This window comes from Podarcis liolepis (genome assembly GCF_965112155.1).
Source record: "Podarcis liolepis genome assembly, chromosome: 4".
Classification (NCBI taxonomy): Eukaryota; Metazoa; Chordata; class Lepidosauria; order Squamata; family Lacertidae; genus Podarcis; species Podarcis liolepis.
This window is the reverse complement of record NC_139558.1, coordinates 100,851,895-100,868,376: the sequence shown is the minus strand read 5'-3', so window position 1 is coordinate 100,868,376 and position 16,482 is coordinate 100,851,895. Positions and strand designations below refer to the sequence as shown.

At 49.8% G+C, this 16,482-nt stretch overlaps 1 protein-coding gene and 1 long non-coding RNA gene across 6 annotated transcripts in view; one reads left to right on the top strand and one right to left on the bottom strand.

Annotated features, from left to right (window-relative positions):
- Window positions 1-889: 889 nt before the first annotated feature.
- LOC310705478 lies at window positions 890-10,349 on the top strand. The gene is made up of 2 exons (XR_014525325.1): window positions 890-2,477; window positions 4,430-10,349. It is a non-coding gene; the product is annotated as an uncharacterized lncRNA (long non-coding RNA).
- The window catches only part of RNF121 (ring finger protein 121), a 23,755-nt gene continuing 14,405 nt past the window's right edge, over window positions 7,133-16,482 (bottom strand). For all 5 annotated transcript variants that reach the window (XM_083499837.1, XM_083499836.1, XM_083499838.1 and 2 more), the window contains exons 7-9: window positions 15,078-15,211; window positions 12,985-13,086; window positions 7,133-10,752 (exon numbers count right to left, since the gene is read on the bottom strand). In XM_083499837.1, the coding sequence (XP_083355963.1) occupies window positions 10,632-10,752; window positions 12,985-13,086; window positions 15,078-15,211 (357 nt within the window). In that variant the 3' untranslated portion in view covers window positions 7,133-10,631. The remainder of the gene's footprint in view (window positions 10,753-12,984; window positions 13,087-15,077; window positions 15,212-16,482) is intronic.

The window sequence follows — 16,482 nt, the reverse complement described above, 5'->3', positions numbered from 1 at the left end:
AACACGTCCGCATTGCTGGGCACTTAATGTCTCTGCCCAAATTGTGCCCATTGGAGCACTCTGTCCAGCCATCTGCCCACCCACCCATTGATCCTTCCTTCCTCCCCCTCCTCCGCCTCCTTCTGGGAGACATAGTTCAGCTGCCGCCAAGTCACAGTGAGCTCAGCGGCTCACTGGCCCTTCCCTAGCCTGGGGCAAGAGTGACTTCAGAGCCCAGCCACGCTGCAGCCCAGTGCCCACCTGCTTTGAATCAGTTAATGAGGGAAGCCAGCTGTGGAGTTCTTTCTCCCAATGCAGAGGGGTGGGAAGGGAAGCCCCCAAGCCTCATTGTTATGTACTGAGTTGAATAGGATCCAAAATGCAGCAGTCTGATTGGTCCTAGAACAATAGGATTCAGAATGCAGCAGTCTGATTGGTCCTAGAACAATGCAGCGGTCTGATTGGTCCGCAGGAGCCACCCAATCCAGCTACAGGTGGGAGTGAATCCACAACCTGATTGGCCTACAGGAGAATCCCGGAATTAGCCAATCATGGGCAGCCCATTGTGTAAATAATGTATATAAAGCAGACATTCTGGGGGAACTTCCATTCCTCCTCACCACTATGAGCTGAATAAAGAGCATGAAATCCAATCTCGACTTTGAGTACATTTCACTCATGGATGGCCATGGGGACTTCTTCGCAAATGGCCTGACGGTTGAAAGAATTGGCTTACGTTTAGCCTGGAGAAAGAAGCGTCCGAAGGGATATGAGAGCCATTTTCAAAGGTCTCAAGGGCTGCCCCGTGGAAGAAGGAGCAAGCTTGTTTTCCCTTACTCCAGAACACAGGACCTGAACTGATGGCCATGGCAAGAAAGGAGATCCCGACTAAACGTTAGGAAGATTTTTCTGTGATAATTTTTTTTATTAAGGTTTTCAGTATTACAACAGATAGATAGACAGATGTAACAAATACAAAATAAGGGAAAGACAAAAAGCATAGCAGGCAGAGGAGTGCGTGCCTATCTCCAAGGCAACTGACTAATCTGGAAAATACATATATCACTGAATAGGAATAAGTCCAGGAAGAAAGTCTTATCACGCCCATATTTCTCTCAAAACCAGTTAGAAGAGAAGAGGGGCAGATGAAGATGATAGACTTTGCAGAACTGGCGAAGCTGGCAGGAAAAACCCGAAACCAGCATGATCAAGTATTCCAAAATGACGGGAGTAAATTCATACGATATTTGAAAGATCATTGCAAGCCATCAGCATCACTAGCAGGGTTGTCTGAAGAGTTGTAATGAGAAATTTTCTATCTTTCTATCTTTATTTAAATTTTTGAGATATTTTGCAATGAGTGTAATTGGAAAATGTATAAATTGCAATGATATAAAGGTTAATTTTGAAAGCCATGAGGCGGGAGGGAAGGAAGTTGATAGGCTCTAAGAGCCAAGGCAGTATAGTGGATAAAGATGATGTGAATGTATAATGTTAAATGGAAAACAAATAAAAATTATATTTAAAAAACAAACCAACAAACCCCGTGAGAGGAATTGATTTAGTTGTTCATCATTGGTAGATTGAACAAAGTCCCATCAAACTGCCACAAAAGAGTCCAGTTTGTTTTTTCAAGATAAAAATCCCATGTTCCATGTGACATTTTCTTGTGAGGCAATGTTCTAGATGCCGTCCCACGAATGTGATGTCCAATAAAGTTTTCTGATTTGGACAATCATGAAATGAGTTACCAACCACAAAAATACCAAGAGTTATTTTGATTTGATCTTTACCTTCTGAGGGAATTATGGTTCTGATGAGTTATGGTCAGGGCAATATCTACATCCACGAAAATCAGGGATTTTCTGATACAAATTAAATCTATTTCATTTCCCCCCCGCAGCTCTGGCTTGAAACCTAACCAAGGCAAGAGGGGGATTTAACATTCTCCATCCTTGCTAGCAAGTACCTTGACAAATACACCTGGAAAATTATGTTTGCTTTTAAAGGAAGAAAGTTTGATGTATAAATGAGGCCACCACTTCAGCCCTTTTGAAGATGAAAAGCCTAAAATAAAATTAAAAAACAGGAACAGAAACAAGAGGTGGTTATCCACTTTGATTCAGAGACTGGTGCTTGACCGTCAGACATGCTCAGTAACTTGAACTCATGACAAATTTGAGTCAAAAAGAGCAAAATTATTCCACGGTCGAACTTTGGCCTTCAAACCAGCCGTGTGATTTGCACAGCAATGTATATGGAAATCAGGTGGTTATTCTAAAGGACCTGTTTGCATGCTTTGTCTATGACAGCCATGCAAAATTTGAAATTATGTCAGAGTTTTCTGAGGTTGACTGTTAGCTGCAGCAATAGCCTCACTGAAGTGGCCCTTTGCAACTTTTAGCACTAGGTGAGGTGCCTGCAAAGGATATGGACCTGCCTTCAGGAAACTTAAGCCGTTGTTCTAAATGACAGCCTGTTCTAAAGTGACACAATTGGTTCTGCAGTTCGTTCCTTCTGAACGGGACTCAAGGCCATGTTTTCGGCCTCGAGAAGCCTCCATGTGGCCCTCAGTATCTCAAGGAATACATAATACCTGCAAGATCAGCCCACAAATGCCTCACCAGCAGAACTGGCCGGGTTACAAGCTCCACCTAAGACCCACATTTGTGGGAACTTGACATTTTAGTATGGCATAACAAGGGCAGGGATGCCCCTTCTACCTTGCCTTCGTAGACCTGACAAATGTGGGAATATTCAGGGAGGCAGGAGAGGATATATTGTTTATTAATATCCTTCTTGACTTGCACTAGCAAGTTCCTTTACTTAGCAGAGTTTCACATCCCCCTTTTAAACACACAGCAGATAGCTGGTTGCAGGCTCGTGTGAGCCTCTATTAGGTTCCTGGTAAGTTCCCTTCTATCCCTCTTAAAAGAATAAACACGCCACAATCTTGTTTAAAGTATATAAAAGAAGTTTACTCACATCATCAGTTCACAGTTGAATCCCTGAAGGCAGACTTAGTTACATGTGGATCTATCCCATATGGGGATAATCCCAGCGTCCTCTGTTGGATGAAAGCCAACAGAACATTTCTAGCTAAAAAGCTGCTCCAATGACGGAGGAAGTCAAAGAGAGAGAGAGTGCTGCGTGACTCGTCTTTTTATTACCTGGACAGGTAAGGTCACACCCACCTCTAGTCACATGCAAAAGAAGTTTGCCCCAGCCAGAAGGAAACAGGAAGTTTTCGACTGGCTGCACCAAACATTCCCCCTGCATGTCCACTCTAGGAAAACAAGGAATGTTGTACTTGACTGCTACTTATGTATCACATCCCACAACAAATGCCTTGGACCTCATTAGCTGAAAGGGACTTTTCACGCTGCTCAGCAAGATAGGGTGCCCCCCATTATCATGCCATCCAGTATCCTCAGATGCCTTCCCTTGGAAAAGTGGTGTGAAACAGGGCTGTGTTCTCGCCCCAACGCTCTTTGGCACATTGTTCTCCCTGTTGCTCTCCTGTGCCTTCAGCTCAACTGACGATGGTGTCATTATAAGAAAAAACTGCTTCTTTTCCCTTATGGGGTATCCAAGATACTGTCTAGAGTCCTTAAGTAGGTTTCCTTTCGGGAGGAGAAAATAACAGAGGCCAGTCAGAGTATATTGAGAAGCAAAGCAGCTAGTAAGCCTGATCTTTACTCAACAGGGTCGCCACTCACCACACACAGGAGGGAGGAGGAACCCAGAACCATGCTACACAAGCCCTTATATAGACTTTTGAAATTGCCCATCCTGTAGCCCAAGACTACCCACCTGAAACTTCATACATACATCACAGAAGAAGGCGGAAATCCTGTTTTCCAGGATACCTAATAATGGTCATTGATTGCTTGACCAGGGCAGCCTGGCCATTCTTTTGTGATGGTTAATAGTTTAGTTCCTGAATCCAGGTCACAGGCTCACCCTATTCATACACAAATGTGCCCTTAAGACAGGATTTGCAAGCAAAAAGACAATGGGAAGGCTTTTCCCATTTTCCTCCCTACTGTAGAGGAATATTTGAGGCCACTGGGTGTCAAAATGGCTTCAGGATTGTTCTGTACTATTTCAGATACATGTTTTGTGTTTGCCTTGTAAATTTATGAACATTTAATTATATATTTAAGACCTTAAATTCTTATAAGAGTGTGTACATCCATACAAGGAGAGACGGGGTCTGCTCATCCTGCAAGTCTCTGTGGCCAGACGAAAGGTGGCAGATTCCTATCTGAGAGATGTTGCTTGCACATGATGCAGCCTTGACAGCGCACTCTGAGGAAGCTCAGCATAGGTTCATCATGGCTGCTGGGAGGAGTGCAGAGAGACGAAACGCCTGGTGCAGCTGCACAAACAGACACCTTCATCTGCCCTGGCTGCAGCAAAACATGTCTCTCCCCATCTGTCTCTACAGCCACAGCAGGCACTGTAACTCCCCAATGGTTTGACTTCACCCCTGAAGGTGAAGTCTCCTCCTCCATTGATTACCGAGACAGATGCACCAGTTTGGAGCCTGTTTATTTTTTACACTTTTGCCTGGCCCTTCTCGCAAGGAATTCAGGGTGACATGGGGGGTTCTTCCGATTGCCAGCAGCTTTACTCTCACAATGGCTCTGTGAGGTAGGCCAGGCCAAGAGACAGGAGCTGTCCCAAGGCAGCCCAGTGAGTTCCATGGGTGAGAGCGGAATTTGCACCCAGGTCCCCTCAGTCTTGATCTGCCTTGGTGAGCCTTAAGAGAACGCATACCAGTTAGAGGAACTGGGACTCAAATTGTCAACAGTTTGCCTGAAAAGCAGAGTCACGATGAGTTTGAGTTAATCCAGATTCCGAGTAATTGCAATACTGATAATGATAATCTCTCTCTTCCCATTTCTCCAAAGTACTAGGAAGCTCTGAGTGAGTCCCACAACTCCAGAAATAGGCACTGCCTAAAATAATAATAATAATAAAACAGGAACAGGAACAAGAGGCGGTTACCCACTTTGATTCAGAGACTGGTGCTTGACCATCAGACATGCTCAGTGACTCGGACTCATGACAGATTTGAGTCAAAAAGGGCGAAATTATTCTATGGCCGAACTTTGGCCTTCAAATAGGGAGTTGCTGCAATTTTGGTCAGCAAGGGGGAATGATCCTGAGGAGCCCACAAGTGGTTTCCATTACACGTCATAGTGCTTGTGCTTCAGTCGATCACACCACAAAATCACCATGAATAATCACAGAGCAAGTGTGAGTGTGCGCGAGACAGGTTTATTTTATTAAACTTGTATCCTGTCCTCCCCAAAGGAGCCCAGAGCAGCAAACATCAAAATGTTAAAACAATGCAACTGGAAATATCTGCAAGCAATTTAAAACCATCCAAATTGGGTCCGTGTCCCACATGGACTTGCTTGTGAAGATGTGACTAATTTCGCTTGCCCTGGGAATTAGGGGTGAACATCAGACCAAACCTGCCCCTTGGCAAAGTGCCTGTGAGGGATTTGGGGCTCCACTGAGGTGAGGTGCCACATGTTAGAGCAGTAGCAGGATGCTTAAAGGCGACAAAAACCCACTGCAATTGCTACACTTCTGGAGTGTTATAAAATTTTAAGGGGCGCACACATAGCAGTTGTGCACGCCACAGAAAATCAATCCTTCACCCTGCAAAATTAAGGAAATATTGCCTGAGAAAATTATACCTTATTTCAGCGCACAGGTAAATGGACAGGGACCCCTGACCCTTTACGGACGACTCTGGGGTTGCGGCGCTCATCTTGCTTTACTGGCCAAGGGAGCCGGCGTACAGCTTCCGGGTCATGGGGCCAGCATGACTAAGCCGCTTCTGGCGAACCAGAGCAGCACACGGAAATGCCGTTTGCCTTCCCGCTGGAGCGGTACCTATTTATCTACTTGCACTTTGACGTGCTTTCGAACTGCTAGGTGGGCAGGAGCAGGGACTGAGCAACGGGAGCTCACCCCACGCACAGAGCAATCTCAAAAAGCCATCTGCAGAAGGGAAATATACTGGAGAAAGCTTTCCCAATAGCTCTTTTCACTTACAAATCCTTCAAATCTTGTCTTAAGGGCATATTTGTATGAATAGGATGTGCCTGTGACCTGGATTCAAGAACTAAAGTATTTACCACTTCAAAAGAATAGCCAGGCTGCCCAGGTAATGCAACCATTAAAACATTATCCGGTATCTCGGCAGAGAGGAGAGAAGCCATACAGACCACCTCTTTCTGTGATGTATGTATGATGCTTTTAGGGTAAAGGTAAAGGGACCCCTGACCAATAGGTCCAGCTGCGGACGACTCTGGGATTGCAGTGCTCATCTCGATTTACTGGCCAAGGGAGCCGGCGTTTGTCTGCAGTTTTTTCTGGGTCATGTGGCCAGCAGGACTAAGCCACTTGTGGAGAAAACAGAGCAGCGCACGGAAATGCCGTTTAGCTTCCCGCCGGAGCAGTACTTATTTATCTACTTGCACTTGACGTGCTTTTGAACTGCTAGGTTGGCAGGAGCAGGGACCGAGCAACAGGAGCTCACCCCGTCGCGGAGATTCAAACCGCTGACCTTCCGATTGGCAAGCCTTTGTGGTTTAGACCACCTGCGTGCTTTTAGGGTAGTCTTTGCTTAAAGGGTTGGCCAATGTCAAAAGTCTTCAAAGGTTCCTGCAAACTTTGTTCTTGGTCTCTCTTACCTCCTTGCAAGGTGGGTGGTGGGTGGGACTCTATTGCAACAAAAAATGAAAGATCTCCTTGCTTTCATGGGATCTTGCCTCCACCCCTTCTTCTTTGATAGATCATGGACTTGGGGGATGCAGAATCGCTTAGGGAAGTTGGGCAGTAGAAGGCAACCCCCAATTCTTCTACAGCAAGAGGATAGGGGCAAAACCACCCCTGCTTCTCTCTTCCTCCTTCTTGCACTCAAAAGTTAGATTTCTGTATGCTCTGTGAAGGCAGGCACCTGCCATTTTATTCCCGCTTCTGAGATATGTTAAGCACCACGTTCCAATGGTGATGGAAATTTACTACAGCCCAGAGTTGCTGCTCTGTTAACTGAGTCAAAATGGACATGTTTCCCCCCTGCAAAGTCAGCACAGTGTAAATGAATGTCAAAAGTCTGAGTCACAGCAAGTCATCAGAATTATTTTGCTTTATTTTCCTTTCAAGGAACCCTGACGTGCTTTCATGTACAGAGTACCATTTGAGAAAAGAAACAGGAACCCTTCCGCCTGTCTCTCCCCCAACCCAAACTGCTCCAGCGCATGGTACAGGCAAACCATTCCTAGACAGCCCAGACACCACTGGGATGGGAGCTGAAACAACCATAAACTGCTCAAGTGCAGAGGGACCACTTCATTTGGGTGGGGAGCATAAATAAAGCTTTGCTTTTGAAAAGGGCAAGTAGGACCTGCAATAAAATGTTGCAGCACAGGCCTCCTGTTCACTGCTCCAGCCAGCCATGGCCTCTCCCCCTGATGTTCAGCTGTACGATGCTCCACGCAATTCGCTCTCAACAGTCAGGAGACACCCGCACTGTGCATCGAAAGCAGTGTCACGCCACTTTCAAGCAGCCAAGGTTTTTCCCAAAGAACCCCGGGAACTCTTGTTTTCTAAGGGCGCAGAGACTTTTCAGAGGTCCTGTCCCCTTTGCAGAGCTACAGTTCCCAAGCTTCCTGGTAACTGGAGTGGAGTTGCTTAAAGTGGTGCGATCCTGCTTTCAATGCATAGTGTGCCTATCACCACTTTTAGCTGTTTCTTCAAAATGCCTGCCCCCCCCCCCCTTCTGCAAAGTTCCTCCCTGGGGACTGCAAGGGCCTTCCTCTTGAATGTGGATGGTGCTGCTTTGACTACAAGGGACACTCATTATATAATACCACTAAGAGAGGAAATGACGCCCTCCTTGGTTAAATAGGAAACGAAATCCATTCAAAATGCCTTTCAAACCTCGTCTGGCGCACAAGGCCCTCCCAGCCAAACAAGGAACTTCTTGGAAATACGAGGAGCACGCAGTTCGGCAGAATTTATTACACATTCGTTTGGGTGGAGATAAAGAATTAAGCCACCCTATGCCTTTCAAAAGATCTTTTCGCAGAAGAGATATCAGATTGCAAATGTCTGGTTTGTGGATTACACAGTGCAGACACAGAGTCAAACCAGACCTCCTCAGTGTGGATAACTAAATATGCTTATTGGGGGGTGGCAAATGGGTGCAGAATGTGGCTCAGCCCCCTTGAAGCCTCTGCACCCTTACATCACTTGACTCTCCCCAAATTGCACCGTACCTTTTTGGATAGCGAGGTCAGCCCACAAGGGATCCTGCAACACATTTTGACCCTCTGCCCCACTGGCTGCCCAACAGAACCCCCAAATACCGGCATGCATTGGGGCGAGGAAATTCTTGCAACATGCAGAACGTTATATCTGCCGCCCTCGGAACTTCCCCAGTCCGACATCCCACTTGAAGCTTAGCGCAGAACCAGGAAGCTGCCCCCAGGAAATGTGGGGCGGGTGGGAAGAAGGAACTCCAGTTGCCTAGGAAGGTTTATCTCACCCCTTGGAGACACCTCCCTCTCGCCCCAGGAAAGATTCCTCCCAATGCACTGGGCTTTTTCACCCTCTTTCACACATGCGCCCAGCATCAAAACAGTGCAGAACAGGATGTTCACTTGAAGATCCTACTTTTGATCAAACGTCCAGGGAACAAGCCAGAGATGGAGGCAACCTTCAGCAGCTGCCTAGGAGAGCAATTCAGCAGTTGCCACAGGGCAGGGGGCAAAATGCAGGGCTTGAGAGACCCCTCTCTCTCGCCCATCCACAATATACCCAACTGGCCTAGCCGCAAGAGGCGCTGCCCACAGCTTTCCCTATCCTGGGGCCTTGCAAATCCCGGGGCTGATGGGATTTGTGGTCCAAAACATCAGGAGAGTCCCAGGGGCAAAGGGAGGCTGAGCGATTCCAATGCCGGTGCCATTTCCTGCGGACTTCCTACGTCTGAAAGTCGCCCCAGCTGCACTGGAAACGGACGGACGGTGCCATTACTCTCCCCTGGGAATTTTGGCTTCATGGGGTGACGCCAGGCTGCACAAGGAAGGCTTGGAGGCCAAGGGGTGATTGCCCATCTCGCCCCAGGAGGGTCCAGCCCGGCCCATTTTCCATCACGGCGCTCCCAATATCCTGGAGAAGCCGCTTCTGGTCACCCAAAGGTGGCCAGTGGTGTGGGCAGCAGCCGAGCGGCAGGACAGACACGCTCTCTCACTGGCTCAGGGTTGTTTGCCACTTCCCTGCTGAGCAGCACCCTATTGCACACACACGCCCACACTTTCCGTGGGGCTGCTTGGGAGAGGAATGGGAGTTCGGAAAGGGTTTCCTTCCGCCAAGAGCTCCCTCTTCTCTGTAGTTCGTCATCAACGTGCTTTCGGGAGAAACACCCGCATGTGTTCCCGCGGTTATGTCCAAACGTGGAAAGAACAGAGGTCGCAGACAGAAATCGTCCCGTAGGATCCAAGGAGGCCGGCTTGTCCTTTTCGGGGAGCAGGGAAGAGTCGGCATGGCAGGCCCCGATTCGCAGCTCCTGTTTGTCGAGGGCTGGCGGGCCTTGCCGCTTCTTAACAGAGACCAGCGAGACACGCTCTCGTAGAAAAGGAACTCACTGTACAAAAAAAGGCCCGGCTACCAACAGGGATGTTGTAAGAGAAAAATAGTGCAAAAATACAGAGGGAGAAAGAGAAAGAGAGAGATTTTTCTGAACCAGCCCAGGTTTATAAACCTAAGGCAAGCCAGGGAGTGTTTACTACTTTCAGCAAGGCAAGATATGTGAAGAAAGTTGGGAAAAGGCTGCTCCGAGCTGGAACACTCAAAGAGGGTCCTCTCCCTCCAACAAAATGCACATTATTGCTGCTACGCCTCCCCCCCCTCCAGGCCGTTCCTGGGCAGCTGGTCTCACCTTGCCAGCCCCTGTCCTGTATCAGGATGGTGGTGGGGTGGCAGGCAGAGACATGGCCCTCCCAAGCCTCATTTGGGCAGCCCAGCTGCACCCCACAGCCAAGTCTTGTTTCTCAGAACTGCTGCGCTGGCTAGGAGGGGACCCCAGTGCGAATCCTGCTCCCCCGCAAGGAACGGGGAAGGGCTGGCCAGCAAGGGCAGAAGGTCTGGGGCTGACAGTGCTGCTGCTGCAGAACAGATCCTCTCTGCTTATTTCTTTTGCTCTACGGCAACCATAATAACTAGGGACGAGCGAGTTGGGACGGCAGGGGAGGCCCCCCCCCAAAAAAGGTTCTGTTTCCTTTCACATCAGCAATAAAAAGGTTTTAAATATGCTCATTAAAATAATTCTTTTCTTTTCTCTCTTTTTTTTCTTTAAAAAAAGATTCCTCTCCCTCCCAACCCAAGCGGCGGCGACACCCCCTTTTGTGCAAAGTCCTTCCCACCCCCCCAAATTCCAGCTGTCACAGCAGCTGCTGAGCAAGAGGCCGCGATCCTGAGAGGTCAGTGATTCAAAACCCATCTCCTCCTTTGGGTGTCCTCAGCGCCGCCCTCCGCCACACGCAGCTTGGTGGCCGCAGCTCCCCAGGCGCGACCCGGACGGAGGTGGGAGGAGGGAGCCGGCCAGGGGGGGGGGGAGGAGAGCGGAGTTACTCCAAGCCCAGGATGTAGTTGATCCCTTGGACCAGTCCGATGATGACCGGCTGCCAGGCCACCAGGTAGCGGAGCCAGTCAAGGAGCTGCCCATACATGACGTGCGGCCGTTCCCAGCTGGGGCGGAAAGAGTTAAAAGGAAACTTGAGGTGCAAAAACCAGGGGGGCCCCAAAGCCGGTGGGGTACCTGCTCCTCCCGCTAAGAGTTGCCAAAATTAACGAGTAATGAGTTTCAGAACCTCTGCGGGTCCAAAGCTTTGGCAGCTGCAGGGAAAAGGTTCTTCCAGCGGAACATACCGTATTTTTCGCTCCATAAGACACACTTTTTCCCTCCTAAAAAGTAAGGGGAAATGTGTGTGCGTCTTATGGAGCGAATGCAGGCGGGAGGCAGGCAGGAAAAGCCCCCAAGAGTAATAACACGCTCCGTGCGGCTCTTGTGGGCTTTTCCCCAAGGAGGGAGAAGGGCAGATCGTCACTGACGGGCTGTCCTTCTCCCACCTTGTAGAAAAGCCTGCAAGAGCTGCGCACCCTTTAAAGAGCGCACGGCTCTTGCTGGCATTTGTGGGAGGTGGGGGAAGGGACAGAGGGCAGCCCCACCTCCCCGGAAAAGCCCCCCAAGAGCTGCACTCCCTTTCACAAGCCGCTTGGGGGCTACCACCCCCCCCGAGGAAAGCCTGCAAGCACCGCACACACGCTCCGGGCGGCTCGTGAAAGGGAGCGCTGAGCAGAGCCTGGGATGCATACAGGCTCTGCTCAGCACTCCCTTTAAAAAGATATATATTTTCTTGCATTCCCCCTCTAAAAACTAGGTGCGTCTTATGGTCAGGTGTGTCTTATGGAGCAAAAAATACGGTAGTTAAAACTGTGGAACTCTCTGCCGCAGGAAAGTGGTGGCAGGCAATCTAGAGGATTGGACAAATTCATGGAGGGCTGTTGATGGCTGCTAGCTCTGTCTCCGTGCTTGTGAACACCAGTTGCTGGAAACCACAGGAGAGGAGAGGGCTCTTGTGACTGGTTCCTGCGTGCTGGTTTCCCACAGGCTGGCCACTGGGAGAAGAGGGTGCTGGACCAGATCAGCCATTGGCCTGATCCAGCAGGCTCTTCTGACGTTAAGCCCAGGGCTAATCCCTTCCTCTCCTCCATGAATCTGCCCAGCCCTCCTTTAAAGCCATCTGGCCTCTTATGGGAGGGAGTTCCATAGATTAACTGTGTGTCCTTTCTTTTTATCTCCGCTGGATGCCCGCGAGATCCGGGGTGATGACAGAGGAAAGGAAACTTTTCTCCGCCTGTCCCTTTGCCAGACCATGTATCATTTCATGCACTACAGTGGCACCTTGGTTCTCAAACACCTTGGTACTCAAACAACTTGGAACCCAAACACTGCAAACCTTGGAAGTAAGTGTTCCAGTTTGCGAACTTTATTTGGAAGCCAAACGTGCTCCGTTTTGAGTGTTACGCTGAAGTAATATAATAATAATAATAATAATAATAATAATAATAATAATAATAATAATAATTTATTTATACCCTGCCCATCTGGCTGGGTTTCCCCAGCCACTCTGGGCGGCTTCCAACCGAATATTAAAAACAATACAGCATCAGACATTAAAAACTTCCCTAAACAGGGCAGCCTTCAGGTGTCTTCTAAAAGTAAAATAGTTGTTTATTGCCTTGACACCTGCTGGGAGGGTGTTCCACAGGGCAGGCGCCACTACCGAGAAGGCCCTCTGCCTGCTTCCCTGTAACTTGGCTTCTCGCAGGGAGGGGACCGCCAGAAGGCCCTTGGCGCTGGATCTCAGTGTCCAGGTTGAACAATGGGGGTGGAGACGCTCCTTCAGGTATATAGGATCGAGACCGAGGTCTGTCTGTTTTCGCTATTTATTTTGCGTTTTTATTTTTGTGTCTTCTTTGACTTGTTTTTGTGATTGTGTGGAACCCAGTTCAGCTACTGATTGATTGTGTGACTGCAGTACATTGATTATTGCTTTCATTTTATGGACCAATGGTCTCGTTAGATAGTGAAATTCATGTTAAGTTGCTGCTTTAGGGGTTGTTTTTAAAAGTCTGGAACAGATTAATCCATTTTGCATTATTTTCTATGGGGAAGTGCGCCTTGGTTTTGGAACGGACTTCTGGAAGGGATTAAGTTTGAGAACCAAGGTACCACTGTACTGCCATGGCTGCAACCTCTGAGGGACTGGGCAGAAGAAGCTGCTCCTCTCCAGCCATAGGCTGCTGCCTTTCAGTCCAAGGAGCTGCTTGCTGTGCCTGTTCTGGCTGCAGGCGCTTCCGAGCTTCCCCAGCCACCCTTCCTCCCCTCTCCTGCAGACCCCCTTCCCTGAAGGATACGGGTTGCTGAACATCCTCTTCAGGTCCACCTTCTCTTTGCAGTAGGGGCAGGTCTGCTTCTTCCCAACGATGCACCAGCCGCGGATGCAGAACTCGTGGAAGCTGGGAGGGGCAGCGAGTTAAGGGCAGCGGGGGGAGGAGAGGGAAAAACCAGGTACACCCACGCGCACACGGACTCCGGGAGGCAGCAGAGAGATCTGGCCGAGGGAGCCAAGCGCAGAAAAGTCAACGGCATGTTGGTCTGCTGCTGGCCGCCTACCGGGGCGGGGTGGGGGTCACGTTTCACCCTGTGAAATGGGGGAGAGGAGGGACAGAGAGCCCCACGCCCCCCCAAATGTCCATCAGAAGCACCTGCTGCCTCCGACTTGCCCTGCCTGCAGCTGGACTTCTTGTTCACTGAGATGAACAAGATGAACTTCTTGTTCACTGAGTCTAACCCCACTGCAGGGGGTTAGACTAGACGACTTTCTGGGCCCCTTCCGAGTCCAATTCTACGGTTCCAAAGGTCCTGGCGCAGCTCCTGTGGTTAGGCAGAGAGCTCCAATTGGAGAACAGCCTTTACCGAAGGCGCCATAGGCTTTGAAGACACTCGAACTCAGGACGCAAGGGAGAAACGTGCTAAGAGGAAGGCATGCTTGGCAAATCCACGCCGTGATCAACTCCCGCCCGGAAACCTGTGTCCTCACAGAGGAAGGATGTGTGGGTCCAGAATTGGCCTCCACAGTCACTTACGGACTCATTGATAAAACTGTGTTCATGGAAGACAATCTTACTCGGCTACGAGGGATCGCCAGAGAAGAAGAAGAATGGTTCCATGTATATAATATGTGACCATACTTGTGATTCTTTGTGATTCATTGCCTGTACGCGGATACATTCAAATGGAAAGTGGAATAGCGAAGCAATAAATCAAATTGAATCCAAGCCCAAGGCAGCCATTGGCTAGTTGGGCGCCCTCCTGCCTTTGAAAGAGAAGCCTGCGAAAGTCATGTGGGGAAACGTACGCATGTACATGGATTCCGGCCATGACCGGACACCGAACTGTCATAGTAACAGGGCAGAAAAACAAACACACGAGGATCCCTCAGCGCTTGTGATGGACGCTTGCCAGTTCCACGCCTCTGCCTTCATGTGTCACCCCTGGTTCCTCTTTCTCCAACCACAGCCACATACTAGGGAGCCGCAAGGGCTCTGCTGCGTCACTAACCAGGACACAAAGCTCAAAGGCTGCACTCAGGATCCCTGGAATCACAGAAATGTGGAGTCGAATGGGAATCCCGAAGGTCCTCTAGCCCACCCCTGGAACGCAGGACTCTTTCACGCAATGTGGAGCTCGAACCCACAACCCTGGGATTAAGAGTCTCGTGCTCTAACAACTGTGCTGCCTGGGGTTGCTGGGAGTTGTAGTCTGAAAGAGCCAGAGGGAGCCTTGCTGGGAAAGGCTGCTATGCAGCAAAGGATTTTCTTCCTCACTCTTTGCTCGCTTTCTGCTCAAGCTTCCCTACGAAAGAGTGCAGAGGTACGAAATTTCCTGGCTGAAACCAGCAGCCACAAGTCGTGACATTTCAGCACAAGCCGCAAGGAGTCTCGCTCCCCCGGCGCACGTGGAGGAAGCCACCAACCACCTCCCAGCCGCAGGGAGGCAGCGTCACAGAAACTGGGCCGGGGAAGCAGTCGTGAATTTAGTCAGGGCCTCAACGCTTCCCCTGGTTGCGGTGTGGGCGAACACACATGGCAATGACGGCATCCCTGCAAAGTCACGGCTTCCGGGAGAAGGGGAACCGGGCTTGGCTCTCTGAAGAATGAGAACGTCAGCACTTAGAATTGTAGAACTGTATAGAGTTGGAAAGGGACCCCCAAGGCTCACCCAGTCCAACCCCCCCCCCCCCGCAATGGAGGAATCTCAACTAGAGCATCCCTGAGAGGTGGCCAGCCACTCTCTGCATAGAAACCTCCAATGACAGACAGCCCACTGTATTCAGAGGCCGTGGAATCACAAAATTGTTGGGTTGGAAGGAGCCCCCAAGAACCACCTAGTCCACACACAGCCCGGCGATGCCGGAATTACAGAGAGCACCCCCGCCAAAGGATACACGTGATTGCAGGACAGCCTGTACGTGTTCTCGATGATCCCTTCTTCGTTGACGTCCACAAAGATCTGCTGGCCACAGACGGCACAGACGCTGTCCGAGAGGTGCTTGGTGGGCATCCCTGATGCGCTGTAGAACTGCTCCGCAGGTGGCGAGAGGCCGGGAGGAAGACACAGAGGACCCGGGTGAGTGGAGGCATCTCAACTCAGGCTCCCTCCTGGGGGGAATACCAGCACACTAGCCCCAGAGACCACCATGGATGCGAGTCCTTCAAGACCTGCTTCTCAGGATCTGCAGACTCGCTTTAGGGGGTTTAGTCTGGGTCATGATTTAATTGTGGGTATGTCAGTTTCAGGGACACGGGTGGCGCTGTGGGTTAAACCACAGAGCCCAGGACTTGCCGATCAGAAGGTCGGCGGTTCGAATCCCCACGAAGGGGTGAGCTCCCTTTACTCGGTCCCTGCTCCTGCCAACCTAGCAGTTCGAAAGTACGTCAAAATGCAAGTAGACAAATAGGTACCGCTCCGGCGGGAAGGTAAACGGTGTTTCTGTGCGCTGCTTTAGTTTCGCCAGAAGCGGCGTAGTCATGCTGGCCACATGACCCGGAAGCTGTATGCCGGCTCCCTCGGCCAATAAAGCGAGATGAGCGCCGCAACCCCAGAGTCAGCCACGACTGGACCTAATGGTCAGGGGTCCCTTTACCTTTACGTCAGTTTCACTGTTACTGTTATTAATTTCCCATTTCTTTAATTTTAGATCTTTCCTGGGGATTGCTTAATTTTGTTCCACGTGCCTTCAAATGTCTTTATTTGCTGCTTACGACTACTTTTGTTACGCTTTCATTATTACGTGAACTTCTCGTCTTGCAAGCTGCCTTGAGCAGGGCTACAACTGTGGGAAAGCGGCTCAGGAATGAACTACGGTGATGATGAAGGCTGTGGCGAGGGCGCAGAGTAACCGCAGCCAGGTGGCAACCGCACATAAAACCTTAGCCATGAGAGGACCCCCTATCCGAGAAGCAAGACCTCGTCCAGGGAGCTGAGGCTGGCTGCAAAAGGGTCAGGGGCTGATACTCTGTCACCCTTTGATTGCTGTGTTTATTATTTTAGCATAGTGGTACCTTGGTTGTCAAATGGCTTGGCTCCCGAACGGCGCAAACCTGGAATAAGTGTTCCAGTTTTTGAAAGATTTTCTGAAGCCGAGCGTCTGGCACGACTTCCGCTTGAGTGCAGGAAGCTCCTGCAGCCAATCGGAAGCAGCGCCTTGGTTTTTGAACGGTTCTGGGAGTCGAATGGACTTCCGGAACAGATTAAGTTTGACAACCAAGGTACCACTGTGTTGTTAATGTTGTTCACTACTATTTATACAGCTGGTATGTTTCCTCCCCCCAAAATTTGCTATATGAAAC